Here is a 26,051-nt window from a genome sequence, read left to right as displayed (position 1 = left end):
GGAGATAAAATGGCAAACACACCAAGATCTCGTTTAAGAGCCAAAGCCGATTCCTTAGTCGCTTCCTCTTCTTCCTTTTCGGTTTACCCTGTTAGTCTCTTTTGGTATCCACTCTCATTCTGGGCCATGCAAAGCCGGGAAAACGCCCTTATGAATAAGAGTTTCTTGCTGGTCAAGTCTCTAAATTCCACAGTGCTGATGTGAATATAACAAACATTGCCATGAGCACATGGAAGTGACAGGAGCAGCTAAGTGTGAGCTTCATGGCTTGCTTTTTTTTATGTATACACATACATCCACTTTACTTTATATATATATATTTTTTTTTTCACTTAATCGTTTCAGGAATTTACATTTTTTTATAAATACAAAAAAGTTAAGCTTTATTTACAAACTCCATGCGTTTTGTGTTAGACTGATCACTGTAAAGAAAACACAAAGATGTGAATGTTTTAATATATGGAAAAAAGGTAAAGAGAGTTTCAAAGGCCAAAGGATGTAAGTTACTACTCACTGGCTTATATGAATGAATAAACTTCATGCTGTTATTATGTCAACAGAGCTGTTGAATGCTCTTTATCCCTAACATTTAACCACAATTTACAAAATATCTTTAGGATTTTTGAGGATCTTCTTAAACTTACCTTCTGCCAACAGCCTGGCATTGGAAGTCCATCTGGACCCTGTGGTGGTGAAAAAGAAAAGAAAAAAAGGAAATATGCAGTGTCAGTATATGCTTATATATTAATCATTCTTGTTTTTCTTTTAATTTCCTTAATAAATCAATATATTAAAGTTTGAACAGGCTTTTGAGGTAATATGTTTAACTAAACTGAAACCCCAAAGTGGCTAGCCATAATATTTGTGTTAACACATGTATTTTGTGAGACGGTGATTGTGCCAGTCAATGGTGCATGCAAAGACTATATTATACAATAAATAATTAAATAAACAAACAAACAAACAAATCACTTTCATATATTCATTTATGCTTAAACAAACCCGACATGGTAATGAGAAGCAAGGTAGCAGATTAAAAAAAAAAGCAATTCTGAATTGGCCATGAATAGACAAAACTCAAATGTGTTATTGACACTACAAACACTTAGTCTTTGATCAAACATTGTAAATAGGCATGAGAAAAAGTCAAACTGAACTATTCAAACAAATTATCATTAATAATTGTATGAAAATGTATTAAAATGCTATATTGCATATACTTTATACATACATGCTCTAAATGTTTACCTTCTTTTTAATAACAACACGTTTATTCAGATATGAAAATGACACAGTCAAATGTATAATTATCCGAAGTCATTAAACATGGTGATTCAGGATGTGGATTGAAGACTCATTATTTTCTTCTTCAGCAGGATCGAGTGCCCAATTGGAACAGATTTATGAGAGGGAACAGGAGAGGGTTAAAGGCTGGAGGAGAGAGACTCATGCTGACACTGAACTAAATAACCTCTCAGGAATGGATTATTAGGGGATAAGGTTAATTACGACTGGTTATTTCATCTTAGGAGAGCAAACACTATTCAATAAGCAGAAAGAGTATGGTACTTATGTTTATTTTTTTATTCAATTATTTTTACTTGGGAAAACAAGAATAAGATTTAGTTATTCCAGCAGGTGAAAAAATCACTAAAATTATTATATTGGTGCGAGTGAATGCAGTTTTCAGTAAATATTACATATACAAAAGAGTGAATTTAACTATTAGGAAATAAATGAGTGCTATTGATGCTATTATACAGTTGGGGAAAAAACTTGTTAAAATGTCTTTGACTTTACCTGTAGAAAGCAGGCATGCAGTACATGTGTTAAAGGTAAAAAGGCAATGAGATACTGTAAGCTGTGCTCCACTATTTACAGTATAAGCCATGCATGGAGGTTAAAGTTAAAGCTTCTTCACCAAAAGCATGGATGAGAGGTGCTCAGTGGTGTGGGTGCAGAGTTAGGCAGCATGCACAGGAGAGGTAGGAAAACAGGATACTGTACCAATTGGCACGGGGCATCCAGCCCATCCAGGCCAGGCTGACCTGGCTCGCCCTTTTCACCCTTAAAGCCCCGGAAACCCTGTGTCATAGAAACGGAACTAGGAGTATTACTAGGATAGAGGCTGCAGGCACCCTTCCGGCCACCCTTTGATAGGGCACGGATCAGGGCAGAGAGGAGTGGCCCAGTGGTTTCTTGGTTATCATGTTAACCACCTTTCCTTGATATGAACAATGTTTTACCTTAAAAGAGACCAATTTGCCCAGGCTTTTGTACTAGAAAGCAACTTGCGTGGTTGCTTAGTTTAGGAATTCCATCCCTAGAAGGAAACTCCAGTTTTAAAAAGATTGTTGGAAGTATTTGTTTAAGCAAAACAACATAGCTATTTCAGATATCAAGGATGAGGTGGGTTGCCACTTTGACCACGGGACAACTCTTCCCTTAAGGGTCCGCTGTCTTACTTCAGGGGCAGTTTTCCAGCTCTCGGCTGGGACATACCAGTGGGCAGGGTGCATCTAATCCAGGGGCACCCTGTTCTCCTTTCTCCCCCTTAGGCCCCTTTTTGCCCTTCTTTCCCTTCTCCCCCTGTGGACACAATAGTTTGGTCAGCTGAAGAATATGTCTGATCAGAGTTAATTAGTTAGTTGATTAAAGTATTTTAAAATGTGTACAGTGTTTTGAGACCAGTATTTTGTGTGTGCGTGTGTGTTTTTTTATTTATTTTATTTTTGATTAAACTATGTATTTAAAGCCAAACTTTAATCTATCGAGAGGGGGGTGGAGACCGCCTTTTTAGGCATAACTGGAGTCATGTAAATTAATTTAAACATTTTTAAAAGGTACTATTAATTTCTTTAAGGGTATTTAATGAAGAAAAAACAAACTCTGTGCACCTTTAACTACTGAAACATAATATATTCTGACAATAATCAGTTTTATTTCCTAAACTGTCACATTATAAAAATTCAATGCATAACTGAACGAAATGTACAGTAACTACATATTCAAACATCCATTATAGTTTTACTGAGAAGTGTTACTAGGAAGGGAAGCTTGTGAGGGAGTCTTTCAGGGAAAGGAAAAGTTAGATGGGAATACCAGACAGGAGGAAGTGGGATGAGAGTGTAGGTCAATTACAGTTGACAGGATTGACAGTAGTCTTACAGGGCACAAGGGAAGAGAAAGAGAAGCAGGGAAATACCCCACAACAGCCCACTGTCCAACAAACCACACAGGAAAAAGAAACTGTATCATGTCATGACAAACACAGAGAAGTCAGTTACCTCCAACATTCGTTGCTTCTTGGTTATATCACTTGATTAACCATTATGCATGAATTAAACATTATACACAAACAGCTCAGCCCATTTGATATCCCAAGAGATTACATTCATTTGACATTTTAAATGATGAAAACAAAGAAAAATAAAACGTACTCGGTTACCTAATGTAACCTCGGTTCTCTCTAGAAGAGGGAACGAGTATTGCGTAAGTTGCTTACGCTACGGGTAAAGTCTTCTTTTCTCGAGATCTGAAGCCAAAAATTATCCTTAATTTTGTATTTATTGTCAACGCAGTGCGGCAGCCAGCAGACCATAGCAGGCTGTATCAGCGTGCTTATTGGCTGACCTGCGGCAACTGCAGCAGCCTACCGGTGAGCCCCGCGTGACTTCGCGCCCTCTACGCGTCACAGCCCGAGCATGGGTCCTGGGGAAGCCCGGGGAGCATAACATGCGGGAACAGGCGGCCAGCAACACGGGCCAGCCCATGTCGTAAGCACTTCATGGGGACACAGAGCGGCTCTGCCGGTCTGTGTATAACACATGGAAAAGACGGCCAGCAGCGCGGGCCGTACAAGTACATAAGCACCTTATAGGGAGAAAATAGAGCGGCACCGCCGGTCTATGTATAGAGAGCATCACCCCTTTACACAGCTGTAAGGCGAATAGGCGGCCAGCAGCGCGGGCCAACACAATGCACAAGCATAAGATAGGGGGACACAGAGCGGCTCCGCCGGTCTATGTATGGAGAATCTCATCCCACAGTGCAGCTCAACCAGAAGAGCTAGTAGTATATGAGAGTAGTCTGCACATAACAACTGGGCAGAACGTACATATCACTTATACTGATAAAAGTTTAGCCTGCAAGGCGGGAACTTCCAGGTTATAAAACCTCACAAACGTAGAGGGAGAGGCCCAGCCTGCCGCCATACAAATGTTGTGGATGGAAATCCCGTTGGACCAAGCCCATGATGAAGCCGTGCTTCTTGTGCAATGGGCCCTGATGCCTATAGGGCACTGCTGGTGTTTGAACGCGTAAGCTGTTGCAATAGCATCCACTATCCATCTGGATAGGCTCTGTTTCGAGGCGGCGAGACCCTTGGTGCGTCTGCCAAATGAAATAAAGAGCTGCTCAGAACGCCTGAAAGCGGCGGAGCGCGTGATGTATACTCTCAGCGCCCTCACGGGGCATAGGAGGTTATCACTGTCCCCGCTATCGGATGCTGGCAGAGCCAGAGGGAGATGATCTGCGCCCTGAAGGGGGTGCCAATTGCCTTGGGGACGTAACCGTGTCTCGGTTTGAGGATGACTTTAGAGTCATTTGGCCCGAACTCGAGACATGCGGGGCTAACTGATAGCGCATGTAGATCCCCCACACGTTTTTACTGAAGACAGAGCAATCAGAAAAACGGTTTTGAGCGAGAGGTATTTTAGGTCCATGGATTCTAACGGTTCAAAGGGAAACTCTTTCAGGGCCTCCAGGACCAAAGAAAGATCCCAAATAGGAACCGAGGGGGGCCGCGGGGGGTTCATCCTCCTAGCTCCCCTAAGGAAGCGGATGATGAGCTTGTTCCTTCCAACGCACGGCTGTGCGTCGGCTCTGCGAACGCCGCAATGGCCGCAACGTATACTTTGAGCGTGGAAGGGGGCCTGGCCTGCCCTTGTCCAGCAGCTCTTGGAGGAAGGAAAGCACCCACGGAACCCCGCATGTGCGTGGATCCAGCCTCTTAGCAGCGCACCATTTAGAAAACACTGACCATTTAGACGCGCAGAGTCTTCTCGTAGAAGGAGCTCTAGACTGCGTGATCGTGTTCACGACCCCTTTTGGCAAAGCAACGGGTATCCGTTGATTATCCACGCATGCAGAGACCAGCGCTCTGGATGGGGATGCCAGATCGATCCACCGGCCTGGGAGAGAAGATCACTCCTCACCGGGATCGGCCATGGGGCTACGTGCGACAGCCTCACCAGCTCTGGGAACCAGGTCTGGTTCTCCCATCGCAGGGCTATGAGAAGCACTGAGTGGCGCGTTTCTCTGATCTTTTTGATTACCTGTGGTAACAGTGAGATCGGAGGGAAAGCGTACAGCGGGCAGCTGGGCCAGGTTTGGGCCAGCGCGTCCTCGCTCTTCGAGATGAATCTCGGGCAGTGAGCGTTGTCTTTCGATGCAAAAAAGGTCGACTTCCGCTTTGCCGAAAAGGCGCCATAGCGACTGGACTGTCTGAGGGTGCAGAGACCATTCTCCCGGGGGAATGTTGTCTCTGGACAGTCTGACTGGGCTGACATTCTTGTAGCCCGGCACGTGTGCGGCTCTCAGCGAGCGCAGTGAGTGCTGGGACCACACGAGAAGGCGTTCTGTACATCCCAGCATCCTCTGAAACGTTTTCAGGGGTGCGGTGCTGCCCTTCTGGAAAGAACACGGGTCTGTGGCGCGAAAGCCTAAGGTTTTGCCACTGAGCCACAGGGGAGAAACACATAAGCTTTTGGTCAACGTGAGCATATAAAGAGCGTCATCATGTCTGTGTCGGCGTTTGTTTGCAGGCGTGCATGTATTATGACAGGCTCATTTACTGCAATATAGACATTTCCAGTCGCCTGAGCTTAAGAGGGGACTGAAAAATGTGTGAGAAATGGAGGTTAGTGGGAGATCACGTGACCCTCTGACAGAGATGGCTGCTTGAGTCTTTAGCTCCCCAACTCGGCGTCGATTAATCATCCGTTTAAGTTTAAACTTCGGCACTAACGCAGCATATAGGTTTGTTACCAGTGGTGATGTCTAAACGTCAACTTTTACCAGCCTCTCCGGAGAAAAAACGGCTGAAGGATCCTGATAACGACGCAATGCGTGTCATGGTGGCCGACGAGCTGAAACTACAGCTTGGTGTCGTGCGAGAAATATTTAAGGAGGAATTTCAGCCGATCGCAGAAAGAATTGGTTCCCTGGAGAAAGAGATGAGAATGATCAGCAACAACTTTGATAATATTCAGACGGCAGTTCGGAAAGTTAAGCAAGACTCGGCTACAGTTAAGTTGGCCGTAGATATGCTTCAAGACAAGATGGCGAGGCTGGAAGACAAGAGTCGTCAATGCAATATTCGCCTCGTTGGTCTTAAAGAAGGGGAAGAGGGCAGCGACGCTGTGGGCTTCATGCAGACTCAATTACCCCTGTGGATTCCCTCTCTTAAAGACAGACCGATAGAGATAGAAAGAGCACATCGCATTTATGCCGGGGACAGCAACAGAAAGGGCCCTCGAACATTAATCTTCAAACTGCTACGCTTTCAGGACAGAAACGCGATCCTTAAAGGAGCCCGATCTGTGGGTCAAATTCTCCACAGGGGTAGCTCGCTTCTTTTCTTCCCCGATTACAGTAACCAAACCGCCATGAAAAGACGTGAGATGAACCAATCTAGGAAAAAACTCACGCAACTTGGGATCACATCCTTCATGATTTATCCCTCTACGATCAAAGTGATGCATCGCGGATCAACCTCTCTTCTCGAAACGCCGGCTGAAGTGGAATCGTATGCTGCCCAGCAACAGGCATTCGCTACGCCTCTGCCCGTATCTGATGACACATCTGCGGGAATGTTAACGGACGCCGACAGCCCCTAATCTCTAGGAACGGATTTAAAGGTTCTACTAACGCCGCGATTGTGCCGAGCAAGTTGGTGAACTGTGATGCCGAGTCGGCCTTTGGACTCGAGTGATCGACTGTTATGTTGGCCACGTATCCAGACGAGTTTTCTGTTTTGGCAGGCAGGAGAGTTCGTTCTAACTCTCTGCTTTCTGCCCTCTCATTCGGTTCCTGTTGTTGTTTCTTTAGAGATTCAGATGCCATGATTTTCCATGTAAGTCCACAATTGTCTGTTTTATATCCAAAGGGAGGTACTTTATTATTATTGATTTATGACTCTTAAAGTAGTATCTTGGAATGTTAATGGTTTAAATGGCGCCATTAAGAGAACTAAATGCTTGGATTATTTACGAACTAAGCAAGCATCGGTTGTATTAATACAGGAGTCTCATTTGAAAGCTTGTGACGTACATCGTTTTCAGAATAGGCACTATAAATTAGTTTCTTTTTCTTCGTCTACTAAGAAAACTAAGGGGGTTTTGATATTGGTAGCTCGGCGCCTCCCCTTTTCCATACATTGTTCGAAGAGTGACGCAGAAGGTCGGATTACTTGTATACTCGGTACATGGTCCAATATTAAATGCACTTTTGTTTCAGTTTATGCCCCTAATGAACATGATAGTGAGTTTTATCAACAGCTTGTTCGTATGATACTAAGTTTTAGTGATTATTATTTTGTGATAGGCGGGGACTTCAATGCTGTGCATAATCCCTTACTTGATAGGTCCCAAATATCTCACTCTGATTTAACCTCCTCAAAGTTGTTTAATGATTTTATAAAACAGGTCAACGTGTGTGACATATGGCGACTAAAGAATGATAGCGCTAAGGATTATACATTCTTTTCAGCTCGCCACAAATCATACTCACGCATTGATTATCTGCTTGTATCTCCTGTCTATATTCCATTTATTGACAACGCTGATATATTACCCCTTCTTCTCTCAGATCATTCCCCGGTAACTTTGTGTCTTCTCCCATTTTCCGCTCCCTCTGGACGTAAACGTTGGAGATTTAACACATCCTTACTCCATGACCAAAAATTTATTTCACAACTGCGTACCTCCTTAGTTGAGTTTATTGATTTGAACCGTGGTTCTTCAAACAACCCACAATCCTTATGGGAGGTGACAAAATGTTTTATTAGAGGGAAATGCATTTCTTTCTCTTCTTTTCGTCAAAAATCTAGAAATAGCCGCATAAATGAGCTGGAGAAACAAATTCAGACGTTAGAACAGGACCTTAAAAACAAATATTGTCAACGGAAGGAGGAAGAACTTTGTGCAATTAAATATGAGCTAAAAGGATTACTTTTACACAGAGCTGAATTCATTATGCATCGAACAAGGCAATCTTATTATTTCAACGGAGAGAGACCAAGTAAATTATTAGCATTACGAATCAAGCAGATGGAATCTAGAGCAATCATACCCGCTATAAAGAATGAAGACACTTTATGCACCCAACCCGAAGATATAAATCAGACTTTTAAAACTTACTTTGAACAACTATATACTTTGAATTCTTCAAGTTACCAGCAACATACATCTTTTCTTCAACAGCTTCATCTTCCTAAAATTGCTAAACATCATCAGGAGATGTTAAACTGTCCCTTGTCACTTGAAGAATTGAAGTTGGCTTTGGACTCTATGCCAAAGAAAAAATCTCCAGGAATTGACGGAATTCCGCCTGAACTAATCTTTGCTATTTGGGATATAGTATCACCACTTATTTTAAACTCATTTAATTTTGCAGTTGAAAACGGAGCCCTACATAGGGACCAAAACACAGCTCTGATAACCCTTTTACTTAAAAAAGGAAAAGATCCTTTAGAATGTGCTAGCTACCGTCCCATTAGTTTAATCACCACCGATGCTAAACTTTTCGCCAAAGCTCTGGCTCTTAGACTGAATAAATGCATAGACAGTATCGTTCACTTTGATCAGTCCGGTTTTCTCAAAGGCCGATTGGCGTCAGACAATATCAGACGACTATTACATATCATTCATAAATCCGATTCTTATCCAGCCTCCTCCGCAGTTCTCTCACTGGACGCGGAGAAGGCCTTTGATAGAACTGAATGGAGCTTTCTCTGGGCGGTTCTTCAATATGTAGGGGTCGGACAAGGATTTATTAAAATGGTTAAAACACTCTACAATAGCTGCTCAGCTCGTGTTTTTACGGGATCCTTAATGTCTTTGCCCATTGCCCTTAGTCGGGGTACTCGCCAAGGCTGTCCATTATCGCCTTTGCTTTTTACTTTATCAGTGGAGCCCTTGGCTCAAGCAGTACGTCAGTCAACAACTATACAACCCATTATCTGTGTAGATACCTCGCACAAAATCTCTCTTTATGCTGACGATATCTTGCTCTATGTTTCCAATATTTCTGAGTCTGTTCCTGAATGTTTAAATCTTTTTAATTTATTTGGTACTCTCTCCGGTTACAAAATTAATTGGAATAAATCAGCATTAATGCCCCTTAATGACGCAGCGAATCAGGAATCCAGTAGCTTACCTCCTTTGATTCCCATAGTTAAACAGCTTACATATTTGGGCATCATTATATCCCCTTCAATTCATCTTATCCCTAAATTTAACTATCAAACTCTCCTAAATAAGATCAAGGAAGATTTAGATAGGTGGTCACCCTTATGTTTAGCTCTTCACGGAAGAATATCTACTATTAAAATGAATGTACTTCCAAGGGTAAATTTTTTGTTCTCTATGTTACCGTTAGCACCACCTGAAATTTTTTTCAAAGAACTCAACACGGCTATTTCTAGATTTATCTGGATAAAGAAAAAACCTAGAATCCGACTTAAGACAATGCAGCGTAAGAAACTTGATGGAGGCCTTTCATTCCCTGATTTTAAGATTTATAATCTAGCCTTCCAAACAAGAACAATCCAAACCTGGGTTAATCCTGACTCCCGGGTTCCTTGGCGAGATCTAGAAGTAAATATCACCCATCCGGTTCGCCTACAAGATCTACCCTTTGCAGGGGTTTCTAAATGTTCTAAGAAAAAGTATGGACCAATCATTGAGTATTCCCTTGAGGTATGGAAAAAGGTTGAGAAAAGTATGGGAGGCCCCTTCTTATACACCGAAATAACACCATTGTGGCACAATACTTGTCTGTGTACTGGTAACAAACCTTTTGTCTTCAAAGCTTGGTCTGATGCTGGTATTTATACCTTGAAGGATATTTTCTGTAAAAAAGGCATCAAATCGTTTCAGGAATTAAGCTTAGAATTTTCTTTACCTGGATTTTCTTTTTTTTTATATTTGAGACTGAGGTCAGCCCTGAAAGCATATGGCGTTCCTTGGTCCACTAACATTTTACCACATCCATTGTGGAAATGGCTGGACCCTAATACTTCCTCTAGTGGCTTAGTTTCTAAGGTCTATAATTCAATTCTTGTATTGCAATACTCATATATTCCAGCTGTCCACTCCTGGGAAAGGGATGGTTTAGCTAAACCTGACTGGGATGTGGTATGGGCCAGATGTTTCACTGCATCTAAGAACCTGGCTCACCAGATGATTCATTATAAATGTATTAATAGGGCTTATATTACTCCCAGTGTATTATATAGGATGAAGGTTAGATCTGATCCATACTGTCATCTATGCAACACATCTACAGTAGGTTCTTATTTGCACATGTTTTGGGGATGCCCAACGGTGGTTCCTTTTTGGACCTTTGTAAGTACTGTTCTTTCGGAAATCCTGCATTTGGATATACCTCAAGACCCATTGCTATTTCTACTTTTAGATGACTCCGCTCTTCAGTTGAATGCTCATCAAAAAAGGACCTTACTGACAGCAAGTACCGCTGCCAAAAAGACTATTTTAAAGCTATGGATAGAGCCATCTATACCAACAACTTTCATTTGGCTATCTTATTTCAGAGACATTGTATTGCTGGAAGGTACCACTGCAAAGGTCAATGGCGCAAAGGACAATACTATTCAGAGCTGGATAAAAATTGCGGACATTCTGTTAGATAAACTGAGATTTTGACATCTTACATCTCCCTCTCTCTGTAATTTTATTATTATTTTTTATTTATTTTTAATTTTTTTCTGTTTATATATGGACAGTTCTCATGGCATCTGTCTGTATATAGTTCAGTGAGCTTTGATATGTTTCTGGTATGATAACATAATAAAAAATATTGATCACAAAAAAAAAAGAAATGGAGGTTAGTCCGGCCTCTCTTTCCTCCTTTCGTTGCGGGGTAGCTTTCTTGTAACGTAAAGAAGGCCAGCCCCGTGACCGTCCGCTTCTGACATCCCCTGTGAGAGGCGCGGTTTGTGCGGCTCAACAAAGGGAGAGAGCGCGGGAAGAGGCGAGTAGCCAGAGAGCGTCATCATGTTTTGCGTCGGCGTTCGTTTGCAGGCGTGCGTGTATCATAACAGGCTCATTCACTGCAATATAGATATTTCCAGTCGCCTGAACTTAAGAGGGGACTGAGAAATGTGTGAGAGATGGAGGTTAGTTTAGAAAAACGCCTTGCGCTCTTTTAGGAAGTGTGTGTCGCGGCGGCGAGCACACACACACAGAAAGCAATAAAGCAATATGCAATAAAGGATATTGTCGCCGGATGGTGTAGCAGGCACGGATGGCTGAAGGCGGCGAAGACGGCTGGGCTTGCTGGTCGCTTGTTTCGACGGCGGCGGCTCTCCAGATCCAGCGATGCGTAGAGCTTCGCTGAAGACATAAAAATCAGACATCAGCCTGTTGAGCCCGTCCTTATATACGCTAAGCCACACCCATTCTGGCGGGCTGTGACGCGTAGAGGGTGCGAAGTCACGCGGGGCTCACCGGTAGGCTGCTGCAGTTGCCGCAGGTCAGCCAATAAGCACGCTGATACAGCCCACTATGGTCTGCTGGCTGCCGCACTGCGTTGACAATAAATACAAAATTAAGGATCATTTTTGGCTTCAGATCTCGAGAAAAGAAGACTTTACCTGTAGCGTAAGTAACTTACGCAATACGAGAGAACCTCTCGTAAGAGAACTATGGTAGACTGGTTTAAATACCAAAAACAAATGTGATGAAATGGTCATGCTGTGAGTGCACATATTTATAAGAAAGGGATGCAGTTTTCTAGGAAAATTATAAACTGGAAATATAGCCGCAAGCGGCAGTTATCAGGGTCCAAGCACAAACGACTCATGAAGACAATACAGTTATACAATGGCCATGTCTTTAAGTGTCCTTGTATGAAAATATTATTCTATGTACTATATAAGAATAGACAAATAATATTATCATTTCCATTTTAATTAACAGCAATACATTCAGTCATGTCTGGCAACTTTGGAGATCACAGATTTCTTTGCAAACTGATAAGACTTTTAGATTAGACTTCATTAAATTTTATGAAACTGTAATGAGTTTTATGCATAGTAAATCTATTGAACAATTTACACATAATTTAAACTATGAGACCTAAAAGGGATTGTTATTATGTGGTTCCCTTTGGTGGAAAACATTGGTATTCTGGCCTTCATCTCTAATTCCCATTGATATGAATTGAAGATATATATTGAATATATATATATATATATATATATATATATATATATATTTAAATTGCTGTTAGCACCTCGAGCATCAGAAATTCATGAAACTCTCATGTTTATTCAGAATGTCCCATTGACTATGTGTATCCATTTTGTTATGTTTGGACACTGTAGAAATAGAGCAATTTGTGCAAATTGGCATTTCCACACCCATAAATTAAAGTTTATAGATAATCATAAAAAAATAGACTTAGGGCCCTATTTTAACGATCTGAAACGCAAGTGTCAAGCGCAAAGCGCAAGTAACTTTGTGGGCGGGTCTTGGGCGCTGTTGCTATTTTCCCGGCGGGATAAATGACTCTTGCGCCCGGAGCAAATCTAAAAGGGGTTGGTCTGAAGTAGCTTCATTATTCATAGGTGTGGTTTGGGCGTAACGTGAAATAAACCAATCAGAGCGTCATCTCACATTCCCTTTAAGAGCAGGCGCGCTTGTTCTAAAGCGGATTCCTATTATAACGGCGGATTTGCCAGGCGCACGCGAGGAGCGGTTCACAGCCGAGGAGACCGACGTTCTCGTCAGGGACGTTGGGGATGGAGAAACACACCCAAATTAACTTCGGTTAAACAGGCGTATGATAATTTGGGTAAATGTGTAAGCTAGATGTATGCTTTTATAATAAACTATCTATCTATCTATCTATCTATCTATCTATCTATCTATCTATCTATCTATCGTAATAATGTATGATTTGCAAAAATGATAACTGCTGCGTCTGTGTGTAGATGAGAGAATCAAAGTGTATGCGCGTTGTGCACACGCTACATTGATTAAGGCCAAGCATGCGCCCTTAAAATAGCATATGAATAACATGTGCAACGTGCCACTGACTTTAAACTGTTTTTTTTTTTTTCGGTCAGTGGCGGAATTGTTTTCTAAACCTGTAAATAGCATGAGGGAACGTTTGCGCCGGAACATGCCTCCTCTTTGCGCTGAACCGCCCCGGGGAGCGCAAGTGTATTTCTTAGTTAACCGACGTGCGTCTGTGGAGGGAAAAGTCTGCTTTGCGCGGGTGCAAAATAGGAATGATACATGCGTCGGTGTACAAAGTCAATTGCGCTGGGTGCAAGATAGGGCCCTATATCTTGAACAGGGCAAGGTTTCACACAGTTGTAGATTTATTAGCTCAATGTAAAATAGCTTATATAGCGACCACCCTGTGGCCAAAAAAAAAAAAACAAACAAAAAAATTTGTATATACATTTGTTTTCACACGATGGATTCATATACAGATTTTATGTTATTAGTATGTTATGTTATTATGTGATTGGCTGCTGGCAGCCATGATTTTTGAAGTATCTTCAAAGAGTCATTAGTATGTTAGGACGTCCATCAAAGAAGCATCATACCAGTGCTTCAATTTCATAGATTATACGGTTGCAGAGTTATAATGTTTTTTCATTTGTAGCGCCCCCATTGGCATATTTTTTAAACTTACGAGTGTATCATCAGTATGTCCTATTTCTATGGTGTCAAGCTTCATTATGATTGGATATTGCCTTCAGGATATTTATATCAACTCGTAAAAATGGATTTGGTTTGGTTTGGTAAAAATGGTTTCCTGACCAATTAATTAATTTATAGCCTATCTTTGCAATGCGTTTACAAATCAAAAAAAAAAAAAAAATTCTTTCTCATGAGTGTCTGGGAATGGTGTGTGGCAAATTTTGTGCGAATCGGACCAACTGCCTTCAGCTTGAAAATCAGAGAATTTTTTTTTCTTGTCTGTATGGTTGCGGAAATCTGAGCATATGTATATGTTCAATATCAGCACATATGGCATGTATAATATCAGTCTTTAAATACAAGATACAACCCCAAATCAGAAAAAGTTGGGACACTGTACAAATTGTGAATAAAAACAGAATGCAATGATGTGGAAGTTTCAAATTTCAATATTTTATTCAAATACAACATAGATGACATATCAAATGTTTAAACTGAGAAAATGTATCATTTTAAGGGAAAAATAAGTTGATTTTAAATTTCATGGCATCAACACATCTCAAAAAAGTTGGGACAAGGCCATGTTTACCACTGTGTGGTATCCCCTCTTCTTTTTATGACAGTCTGCAAACGTCTGGGGACTGAGGAGACAAGTTGCTCAAGTTTAGGAATAGGAATGTTGTCCCATTCTTGTCTAATACAGGCTTCTAGTTGCTCAACTGTCTTAGGTCTTCTTTGTTGCATCTTCCTCTTTATGATGCACCAAATGTTTTCTATGGGTGAAAGATCTGGACTGCAGGCTGGCCATTTCAGTACCCGGATCCTTCTTCTACGTAGCCATGATATTGTAATTGATGCAGTATATGGTCTGGCATTGTCATGTTGGAAAATGCAAGGTCTTCCCTGAAAGAGACGACGTCTGGATGGGAGCATATGTTGTTCTAGAACTTGGATATACCTTTCAGCATTGATGGTGCCTTTCCAGATGTGTAAGCTGCCCATGCCACACGCACTCATGCAACCCCATACCATCAGAGATGCAGGCTTCTGAACTGAGCGCTGATAACAACTTGGGTTGTCCTTGTCCTCTTTAGTCTGGATGACATGGCGTCCCAGTTTTCCAAAAAGAACTTCAAATTTTGATTCGTCTGACCACAGAACAGTTTTCCACTTTGCCACAGTCCATTTTTAATGAGCCTTGGCCCAGAGAAAACGCCTGTGCTTCTAGATCCTGTTTAGATATGGCTTCTTTTTTGACCTATAGAGTTTTAGCTGGCAACGGCAAATGGCACGGGGATTGTGTTCACCGACAATGTTTTCTGGAAGTATTCCTGAGCCCATGTTGTGATTTCCATTACAGTAGCATTCCTGTATGTCAGGGTTTCTCAAACTCGGTCCTGGAGGGCCACTGTCCTGCACAGTTTAGCTCCAACCCTGATCAAACACACCTAGCTGTGAGTTTCTAGTGATCCTGAAGACATTGATTAGCTTGCTCAGTTGTGTTTGATCAGGGTTGGAGCTAAACTGTGCAGGACAGTGGCCCTCCAGGACCGAGTTTGAGAAACCCTGCTGTATGTGATGCAGTGCCGTCTAAGGGCCCGAAGATCACGGGCATCCAGTATGGTTTTCCGGCCTTGACCCTTACGCACAGAGATTGTTCCAGATTCTCTGAATCTTTGGATGATATTATGCACTGTAGATGATGATAACTTCAAACTCTTTGCAATTTTTCTCTGAGACACTCCTTTCTGATATTGCTCCACTATTTTTCGCCACAGCATTGGGGGAATTGGTGATCCTCTGCCCATCTTGACTTCTGAGAGACACTGCCACTCTGAGAGGCTCTTTTTATACACAATCATGTTGCCAATTGACCTAATAAGTTGCAAATTGGTCCTCCAGCTGTTCCTTATATGTACATTTAACTTTTCCGGCCTCTTATTGCTACCTGTCCCAACTTTTTTGGAATGTGTAGCTCTCATGAAATCCAAAATGAGCCAATATTTGGCATGACATTTCAAAATGTCTCACTTTCAACATTTGATATGTTATCTAGATTCTATTGTGAATAAAATATAAGTTTATGAGATTTGTAAATTATTCCATTCCTTTTTTACTCACAATTTGTGAGTTTCCCAACTCACACTTTCCCAACTTTTCTGATTTGGGGTTGTATTTAAAGTGTACCTAAAGTATACTTGCAATAGTTCCACTTTAGCACAATCAAATATACTTATTATATACTTATTATTTAGCACAAAATAAATATACTAGTTGGACCTCAGCACTACTTTTGCAGCACAATAGGAACTACCAGTGACGTAGGTGTAAGCTGATTGGCCGAACGCACATGAAAGCCGTCACCCACCATTTTTAAAAAAGCTGCATACACACAGTTTATTACCTATATATTTACTCCACAAACTAAGTCTACGAACATGGAAAACAGTGATAGATGGACCTCTCAACCTTTACGCTAAGGAGAAAATCCAATGCAACTTTGAGGGGACCAGGCGAAACATGATTTTGTATTTCTGCTTTTTCTACTTTTGTCTACTTTCTTTGTATAACAGTTCTATCTAATAACGTATTAGACAGGACTGTTAGACAGATCATAAACTAACGAAGACTAACTAACTGATATGGCACTGCAGGATTACAAATTTAAGAATATGTTTAAGATCTGCTGATCCTACTTCCTTACATAAGGTGAACATGATGGCATCAATTTACTGATTAGATTCAATATAGTTTCCATTGAAGGCGATTTGTTAGTCTTTGATCTTTCTACTGAGAATGTGTGAATGTTTTAGTCTTAGTTCTTGTGACCATGTGGTGTTTATACAATCTGGGGGGTATCATTATCATCAGTCAGGGGTAATTGCCTCTATTGTCTTTAGATGATTAAATTTAGTGGTCATCTCTAAGGCTGTGTGTAAGGTCAACACTTTTAAGGACTGTCAGCACCTTTAAGGACTGCCCAGTGAATGCCTATAAGATACCATGTAAAGTTCCCTTAGTCAGACTTGTTGACTGCAGCTATGACAGCTCATGTTCTCAATAAAGAATCCTGCTGAAGATACAACCAAGTCTCCTGGTCTTCGCTTCTGAGTTTCCTACAGCACCTATCACAGCGTTCCTATATAAGGTCCATTCAGTATTATCAGCAGCTTTATCACATTGCTCAGGAGCTAATTAAACTATCACTAGGAGTTGTGCAATCGTGAATTTAGCAAGATGAATTCTTTCCCCACACAGACTTTACCTCCAATTCAAGTTCATGAACTTGAACACAGGAACTTGGCGCATTGATTTTAAGCTTCTTGATGTAGCTTGATATGCTTGAGACTCATTTGGTTATTGGAAGCTTATTTCTTTATGCTTATCTGATTATTATTGCCAACATGCTGTGTTTAAGTTAGGACTATTCACTACTCTTATTCAAACACTAACAACATCATAGCTTGATGATCCCGTGAAGGAGTGTGGAATCATGGGAATCGTCTTCTACGCCTCCACAGCTAATGAAATCAGCAGAAATCATGTTCGTAATTGAGGAAGAACACTGTATTTTTTGCTACAGGAGTAAAACCAACAACCAAGGATAGAGGATATGACGGATATGAAGATGTGACAGGCGACGCAATGATACAGACCACTTCACTGGTTAAAGTGGTGGATTTCTCTTGATTTAAACATTGTTGGAAACATTTGGAATAATGCAAGTATACAAGTATACGTCAACAAAACAAATTACTTTGTTCTAGTGATTTTTGGATATTTTAATGCAAAATTCTTACATATCGTGCCTTTAAAGATATCTGCGTATCAGCATCACACTTTTTGCATTAAGACATCCAGGTGTTATTGGTAACATATTTGTGGCTTAACAGCTCAGACACACCAAGCCTAGATCAAGAACTAGTGGCAACAAGCAACCATGGTTTACGTTTACATTGCCTGCATCTGGGTCAAGTTGCGCTCCAACACTGTGCAAGACTACAGCCACCAAGCATACACATCTGCACCTGCATGAGAGGAAATAACTGTCCACACCAGCAGGTGGTAGTAGTATTCATCACTCAGAAAGAAACTGGAACTTGGACTGCGGATATAAAAACCATAAGCAAGCAGCGCTTGATTGATGTTGATCACTTAATCTTCACTTTCTTCATTCCGCTCATTTATGGAAATATTGCATTGGAATTATCTGTAGAATACTTCTATGTGTATCCTCTTGACTTGCTCAATCGACTGAAACACTTTTCTAGTAATATTGGAAACATGCTTGTTTTGCTAATGGCTTATACGGGTATTGGCAACATGCTCGTTTAACTCATCGGGGTAAGGCCAACATGCTTGTTGCTAAAGGCTTTCCGGTTATTATTGGCAACATGCTAGTTGCTTAAGATTTTCAGGTATTGGCAACATGTTTGTTGCCTTAAGTTCATCTGGATAACTACATTTAAAGGGGCATGGTGCTCTTCTTAGAGGCTTGAAACAGAAGAGCACCATTTCGCTGATACTTTCCTCCTGTAAGGGGCATGGTACTCTTCTAAGTTGCTTGTAACCAAAGAGCGCCCCTTTGCTGCTACTCTCTTCCTGTAAGTAGCACGCTGCCCCCCAGTCTCTGCTATTTCAGAGGGACATGCTGCTCCTTTCAGAAAAGTCCTATTCTTTTCTATATTTTCCATGTCTACCTATAGGAATACGGCACGTATCACATCATCCCCAGTGTTGGGAAGGATACTTTCAAAACGTATTTCGTTACGCCCATTTCACACATACTCCGTGTGCAGTGCGTATGCGGTGCGGATGTGGTGTAGGAGCAGCACGCGCTATAGTGCTTTCACATATGCTGCGTTTGCAGTGCGTAACTGATCCGCGGCTGTACCACAAACACATACTTACTATTTGTAGGCCTATTTCAAATCCAGAAGTTATCAGCAACTTTTATTTAAAAAAAAGGTGTTGTCAGCATTGTGATTCTCTTTGTACTCATATACACTCTTTAATAGACGCATTCACGTTTAAACACAATTTAAACAACGTATTATTCAATGCATTACTTCTATATAATTATATATTAAGTTGCTCGAGCAAATGGTAAAATATTTAACCATGTACTTATTATTAAAACATTAATTTTAAATACATTAAAACATAAAACATACACTCTTTAATGGACGTATGCACATTTAAACACAATTTAAACAACATAGGCCTATTATTCCAAGCATTACTTCTACTTATATTAAGTAGATCAAGCAAGTGGTCAAATATTTAACCATGTACTTATTATTAAAATCGCAAACATTTTAAACTAAAACTTTAAAAGCCGACTCTCATGCCTTTTGCATTTAAATTTTAATACAATAAATCTTGCATGTCACAAATAACTTGTTTTTCCACCTCCACGAATGAGACAAGTGTTGTTCATTATGTCGCCTTGTTGAGGTAAATTGTAGTTTTCCTTGCTCTACCCCGGTCTTAAAGTAAAAAGATGACTGTGAAAAAAAGTAGTATTTAATTAAATACATTTATGGTGAGATTACTATATTTTATTAATTAAACGCATTTATGGTGAAATTACTACATTTTCAGGTCAATCTGTGTTCATTTTGACCACGGAACATGCGCTGTCGCTTTAATTCAGCGTTTGCAGCACAGCAGAAATAGACTCGGTGCGGAAATGATCGCTGCACTGCTGTATACGCACCACAACTGGAACGGATCGACGGACTGCAACCGCGTGCAGTGTGAAAGCTCTAACCTGTTAACCTGTTCCATGGGTACGGAAAAAAATACGCACCGCATATGCACAGTAAACTGAGTATGTGTGAAACGGGCATTACAGAATACATGCCCCAAAATGTAATTTGTAACGTATTCCGTTACGTTACTCAATCTGAGTAACATATTCTGAATACTTGGATTACTTCCACATTGAATTGCATTTTCTAAGTGTAGGAATGCGGAATGCGGTGCGGTGGTGACGCGTTTATGTAACATGTAAGGGTGGCGCTGCCAATAAAGCACCTAAAAGAATCGGCAAAAGTAATGATTATGAATATGTCAAATATAGCAAGGAGATATATTAATTGTTTATTAATAAACAAGTGTTTTATGTGTCAGTGTCGGCTGCAAAGATGAAGTTGACAATGCTGACTCGCGATCTTCGCAGTAGTGAACGCGCCAGAGAGAAATGCGCATTTCATACGGATTACATTAGCAGAGAGCAGTCTGTTTTCTTTCATTTTGAATTGTTCTGTTTAAAAGTAGACATGTCTGTGAGACAAGTATAACCTTATACGCTGAGTTTCGGTTCATTTATGAGACAAGCTCCAGTTCACGCGCCGGCGCCTCCGTGTCGTAATTATATTGTCTGCTATATTTACTTCTTCTCATTTATTAAACCCAGGCAATTGGTTGATGAAACATTACCGCACCTTATCGCGGCCTCCGTCGTCCAACGGGTGATCCGCGCTTCATTGCGGCTTCCGTTAACCGGGAAATCCGCGCCTCATCGCGGCCTCCGTCAACCGGGAGATCCGCGCCTCATCGCGGCCTCCGCCGTCCACCGGGAGTTCCGCGCCCCTGCGCCTCATCGCGGCATCCGCCGTCCACCGGGAGATCCGCGCTTCATCGCGGCATCCGCCGTCCACCGGGAGATCCGAGTCTCAACGCGGCCTCAACTGGGGGGATTCTACGCTTCATCGCCAAGGATCTGGGACCAGGGTGTGCCGTTAACTAGCGGCCTCCACTATTTACCGAGCTAGTTTCGGATCTCGAGCTAGCCATCAGGCTTAGGCTTTACCAGCAGCCACCAGGCCCAGGCTTCTTCATCAGCTAGGTAACCTACCAGGCTACTGTGTCAGGCAGTGGCCTCCACTTTCCACCAGGTGAGCCTCTCTTTGATTTTAGTAACAAAGTCATCATGCCTCCAAAAAAGAACCAAGTAACTGGTGAAGAAATGGAGGAGATAAAGCTCTCTTTAAACTTTATGTCTGAAGAGATATCAAAGGTGGCTAAACAACAATCAGTACTTATCGGCCTAATGGAGGAAGTGAAGGAACTTAAGATCAAACTCATTGAGAAGTATAGAAGAATGGAGGATGTCATTATGAGTGGGCTCAGCACCAGGCACCGCTCTTATGCTCGAATGGTGGCTGAAGAGGGTGACCAGGGTGGTGAGACACATGAAGAAACATATACGATTGAGCAACAAGTAGTACATTTTTTAGACTCTAAAAACATTGTTGTAGACAGTAAGATGATTTCAGCTTGTCACATGTTGCCCAGAAAAGATAAAGCAAAACCAGCAGCGATTGTTATCCGGTTCACGAGCAGGAAAGCAAAAACTGATCTACTTAGGCAAACAAAAAAACTGAGAGGGACAGCAGTGTATATAAATGAACATCTGACAAAGAAAAACTCTGAAATAGCAGGGCAAGCTAGGGCTCTTAGAAAGCAAGGAAAAATACAGTCGACATGAACAAGGAATTGTAAGGTGTGGATAAAACTACTTGGTACACCAGAAGAGGCAAAGGTCTTACTGATAAGAGATATTGAAGAGCTCGAAAAATTTAAATGATGTTACTCATAACGACTCACTGGGCGGATTTTTGTTTTGTTTTGTTCTTTTTGTTGTTGTTGTTGCTCTGTTTTCTCTTTTGGTTTTCCTTTTCCTTTGTTGTATATTAAACACACCTTATGTCCAGTACTTTAGATAAATATTCTTCTTCATCTAATGAAGAAAACAAGAATGTTAATGCTTTAAGTCAAAGGTTAAGACAATTGTTAGAAATTGTAATAATAAATTCTCTACTGACTGTGATGATATTGATATGGCATTGGTTAAAAGAGTTATCGACAGCATTTCAAAACCATTAACATATATTTGTAATTTATCGTTACAAACCGGCTCATTTCCACAAAATATGAAAACAGCAAAAGTGATTCCATTATTTAAGCAAGGGAACAAACACTTATATACAAACTACAGACCAGTGTCACTCCTCTCACAGTTTTCAAAAATCCTGGAAAAACTTTTTAACAGCAGACTGGAAGACTTCCTCAATAAACATCAAAGAGTCAAATACGGATTCAGAGCAAAGAGTACGATTTTCCATCGTACTAATCGATTTTCCATCACTCGCATTAATGGAAGTAAAGGAGGAAATAATAAATGCATTAGATCAAGGTAAATATGCAGTTGGTGTATTTATAGATTTTAAAAAAGCATTTGATACAATAAACCATTCAATACTAATTAATAAACTGCAGCGGTATGGTGTTAGGGGAGTGGCACTGGACTGGATTACCAATTATCTATCTGGGAGAAAACAGTTTGTGGAAATGGGTGAATATAAGTCTGAGTGTATGGAGGTTGCTTGTGGGGTCCCCCAGGGGTCGATTTTGGGTCCAAAATTATTTAACATATATATAAATTATATATTTCTAGTTTCTAAACTGCTAAAGTTAATATTATTTGCTGACGATACTAATATACTTTATTCTGGTAATGAGTATAGTAAAGTAATTGATACTATAAATAATGAATTAAACAAAGTTAAAAAATGGATGGATAGTAATAAATTATCACTGAATATAGAGAAAACTAAGGTAATAACATTTGGTAATTATAGAAATAAGGATAATGAATATATTAAAATTGATAATATAATAATTGAAAATGTAAAGGAAATTAAGGTATTGGGTGTGATAATAGACAATAAACTCAGTTGGAAGCCCCATATCAGACACATACAAAACAAAGTCGCCAAGAACGTTGGAATTATAAATAAAATAAAGCAATTTTTAGATTACAATTCACTTCATATTTTGTATTGCTCATTAGTTCTTCCATACTTCATCTATTGCATAGAGATCTGGGGAAACAATTATAAAAATTCACTATACTCACTGTCAGTATTGCAAAAAAGGGCAGTCCGTGTTATACACAAAGCTGGGTATTTGGATCGTACAAATTTTCTGTTTTTACAATCAAAATTACTTAAACTTCAGGACCTGGTTCAATATTACACAGCACTGATCATGTTCAAAGTTAGCAAGAATTTACTACCACTCAACATCCAAAATCTTTTCAGCCAGAGAGACGGGGGTTATAATTTACGGGGGGACACAAAATTTAAAATGCATCTGGTTAGAACCACCAGGAAGAGTTTTTGTGTGTCTGTATGTGGGGTAAAACTGTGGAATGGGATGAAGGACGAACACAGGCAATCTCCTAATATACATTCTTTTAAATCATCATATAAGAATACGGTCTTTGAAAGATACAAGAATGAGGGGTTGTGATTTTCACTGATTATTGTTGTCATCATTGTTATTATACTAATTATAGTTATTGTGGTAATGGTAGTGATAATGATTAGTTATTGAAATTTTTATGATATTGATGTTTAAAAATATCATTATTATTAAATACATTATTATTAAATTGATAGTCTATTATTGGTGTAAATGTTATTGTTATACTATTTACTACTATTATTTATTAATCCATAGATATTGTAATATCATACAAGGTAGTTAATTGTGTGTGGCAAGGGGGTGGGATTGAATAAGCGCTAGCTTCTTCCCACTCCTTTTTGAACAATGACGTATTTTTTTTTTTTCTTTCTTCTTTTCTTTTTTTTATTTCTTCTTCTTTTTTTTGTACATATCGACTTGTATCGTTTGATTGTTGTTTTTTAATTTGTCTTATTGTTCAAATAAACTTTTCAAAAAAAATAAAAATAAAAAAATAAAAAAAAAACATTTGTTAAAATTAAGATACAATTAATACAAAACGAAATTCACTTTAAAGAAAAGCTTTGTGCTTTCTGTTTGAGGTCTCTGTGAAAGTTTTAAAGCAGTCTTTTAGTGCCGCTTTCAGAGCGCTCACGTCCGTAACATTTTTTCCTCATAAATGCGAACACGAAAAAATTTAATAAAATGAATATTTTGTGTTCTGTGGAGAGCCAACACTTCTTCATCCGGTGGGCAGTATTACTTTTGGTTTGCGCAGTGTAATTCACAGAAGTACTAAAAAATATTTTGCCACCTAAAAGTTAAAGATTTTTTGTGTCACGCATGTTTATTTCCCTCATATTTAATAGAAAACACATGTGTAGACAGATATGTTTCTAATGTCTGGACTCCTTTATTAAGGGAGTATGGATATATAAACAGACGTTTCAATATATTGGTATTAAATGCATTTTCTGAGAATTTCTATTTCAAGTTTTGACTGCAAATGTCAGTCCATAACGCTGGAATTACACAATTTTAAAGTATTTATTTTGTGGTGTAGGTCTACGTATTTTATAATGTTAACTTCAAATAATACTAATAGTAATTTAAAGATGTGGTAGCATTGGGTCTGGATGGGAAGGATAACATGGAGGTTGGAAGGGGTGTGTCGCGATTCTGCCTTCTCACACCGCGACACAGGTTCGTGGATCGGAGTGTCGCCATTTCGGTTTCATATCGCATATCGTTACAGCCCTGGTAGCTACCTGATACAACTATAAAATAGCAAGGTGACCAGTAAAACTACAGCAGACGACTAAACCTGGCTAATTAAAAAAAAAAACTTACTTTAAGGTGCTTCTTCAGGTTGGAGGTGGAGTTGGACGCTGAAAAGGTTGGTTGCTGGCAAGCAGAGGTTGCACTGCACAGTTATATTTCGTTCTCCCTTCTCTTTCTTTAATGTGAAATGCTGTTTGAATTTCCAAGATAGAAACGCATTCTTGCCCTGGCTCTGTTGTTTCGGCTCAATTTCTACCTCTAGCTCCCGCTGCTCCTCTTCCGACTCCATTGTGACTGATCACGCAAACTGCGCATTTTTTTGTTTTCATATTGGGGCTTCTGGGAAATGCATGGAGTTGCCTTAATTTATTTAGAGAGTGAATAAACTCGTGAAACAGAGAAGTATCGTCATGTAATCCATTGATTTCAACATGTATTCCGTTACTCCCCAACAATGATCATCCCTATATATAAGGTCCAATCAGTATTATCAGCAGCTTTATCTCGTTACTCAGGAGCTAATTACCCTTCTCCATCCCCAGCTCTTCCTCTCATTCAGTCAGGACTTGGCTTCTGATATTCCTCTTTGAATCAGACTCATTATTCTTAAAATATGTTTTACATTAAATTATGTTGTACATTATGTTGTACAAATTATGTTGTACATTAAATTATTGAACATTATCTGTTAAATAGTCCCATCTGTAATACATTTATGTTGGTTGTGCTCTCCCTGCTCTTATCCATGCCAGGCTGCATGGATGGGCAGGGAGTTCTTACCCAGAACAGAACCATACCGCCAATCCAAACTGTATGTTAATCTTTGATGATAGTGGTCCTGACAGAACTCTTTTCGGGTGCTTTTGAGCCTCTTAGCATGCTTCAAATTTCATGACACTTGACAAACACATCAGAGTTATCGACTGTTAGACATGGCCAAAGCCTAAGAAACGGGTGTGGTGGACTCCAGAGTCCTGCACGCGGTCGGGTACCCGAAAATTTGATGCAATGGGTGGCATAATATTTACCTGTCTGGTGTGGTGCGGAAGCGCAGTAGACACGGGCGGACTGCGGGTCCAATAGCCAAGACTATTTCAACTCAATTCGGTGCATTTGACAGCTGCTCTCAAATGGTCACAGTTTCACTTTGTGTTCACACTCTGTCTGAAGACCGTTAAAGGCTTCAAATTACAGCACGATTTGCAGCACTGAGCGTTGAAGCCAATCACGCTGCATCTATAGTGATTATAGTAAAGGGAGCTCGCTTTTTGTATTTAATATAGCTATTCACAATTTGACTAAAAGTTTTAGCCTATTTTTCGTGCTGCTACAAAGAGGACCAGTGGCCAGGTAAACACTGCTGAGTTTCAGCTATATGAGAAAATTATTTTTGTCTAATGTTACCTCATGTAGGAGATGTGGGTCTGGTTCGGGTCGTGGTTTTTATGTCAAACGGTCAGGTCGGGTACGGACTATAATTAGTGTTTCTGTCGGATATCGGGTCGGGTGTTCTGTTAATAACTGCGGGTGTGGGGCGGGTTCGGGTTTATCAAGCAG

The 26,051-nt window shown here is 40.3% G+C and overlaps 1 protein-coding gene across 2 annotated transcripts in view; it reads right to left on the bottom strand.

Annotated features, from left to right (window-relative positions):
* Positions 1-26,051, bottom strand: part of col25a1 (collagen type XXV alpha 1 chain) — a 1,104,568-nt gene that overhangs the window by 5,343 nt on the left and 1,073,174 nt on the right. The window contains exons 35-37 of one of the 2 annotated variants that reach the window (XM_079866340.1): positions 2,503-2,589; positions 2,008-2,085; positions 645-683 (exon numbers count right to left, since the gene is read on the bottom strand). In XM_079866340.1, coding sequence (XP_079722466.1) covers positions 645-683; positions 2,008-2,085; positions 2,503-2,589 — 204 coding nt within the window. Of the gene's footprint in view, positions 1-644; positions 684-1,352; positions 2,086-2,502; positions 2,590-26,051 lie in introns of those variants that run through there. The other variant, XM_079866339.1, reaches the window with a different exon arrangement.

The sequence above is a fragment of the Squalius cephalus genome (assembly GCF_949319135.1).
Source record: "Squalius cephalus genome assembly, chromosome: 3".
In the NCBI taxonomy this organism is placed as follows: domain Eukaryota; kingdom Metazoa; phylum Chordata; class Actinopteri; order Cypriniformes; family Leuciscidae; genus Squalius; species Squalius cephalus.
The sequence above is the reverse complement of the archived record's forward strand: the minus strand, read 5'-3'. Positions and strand labels throughout refer to the sequence as shown.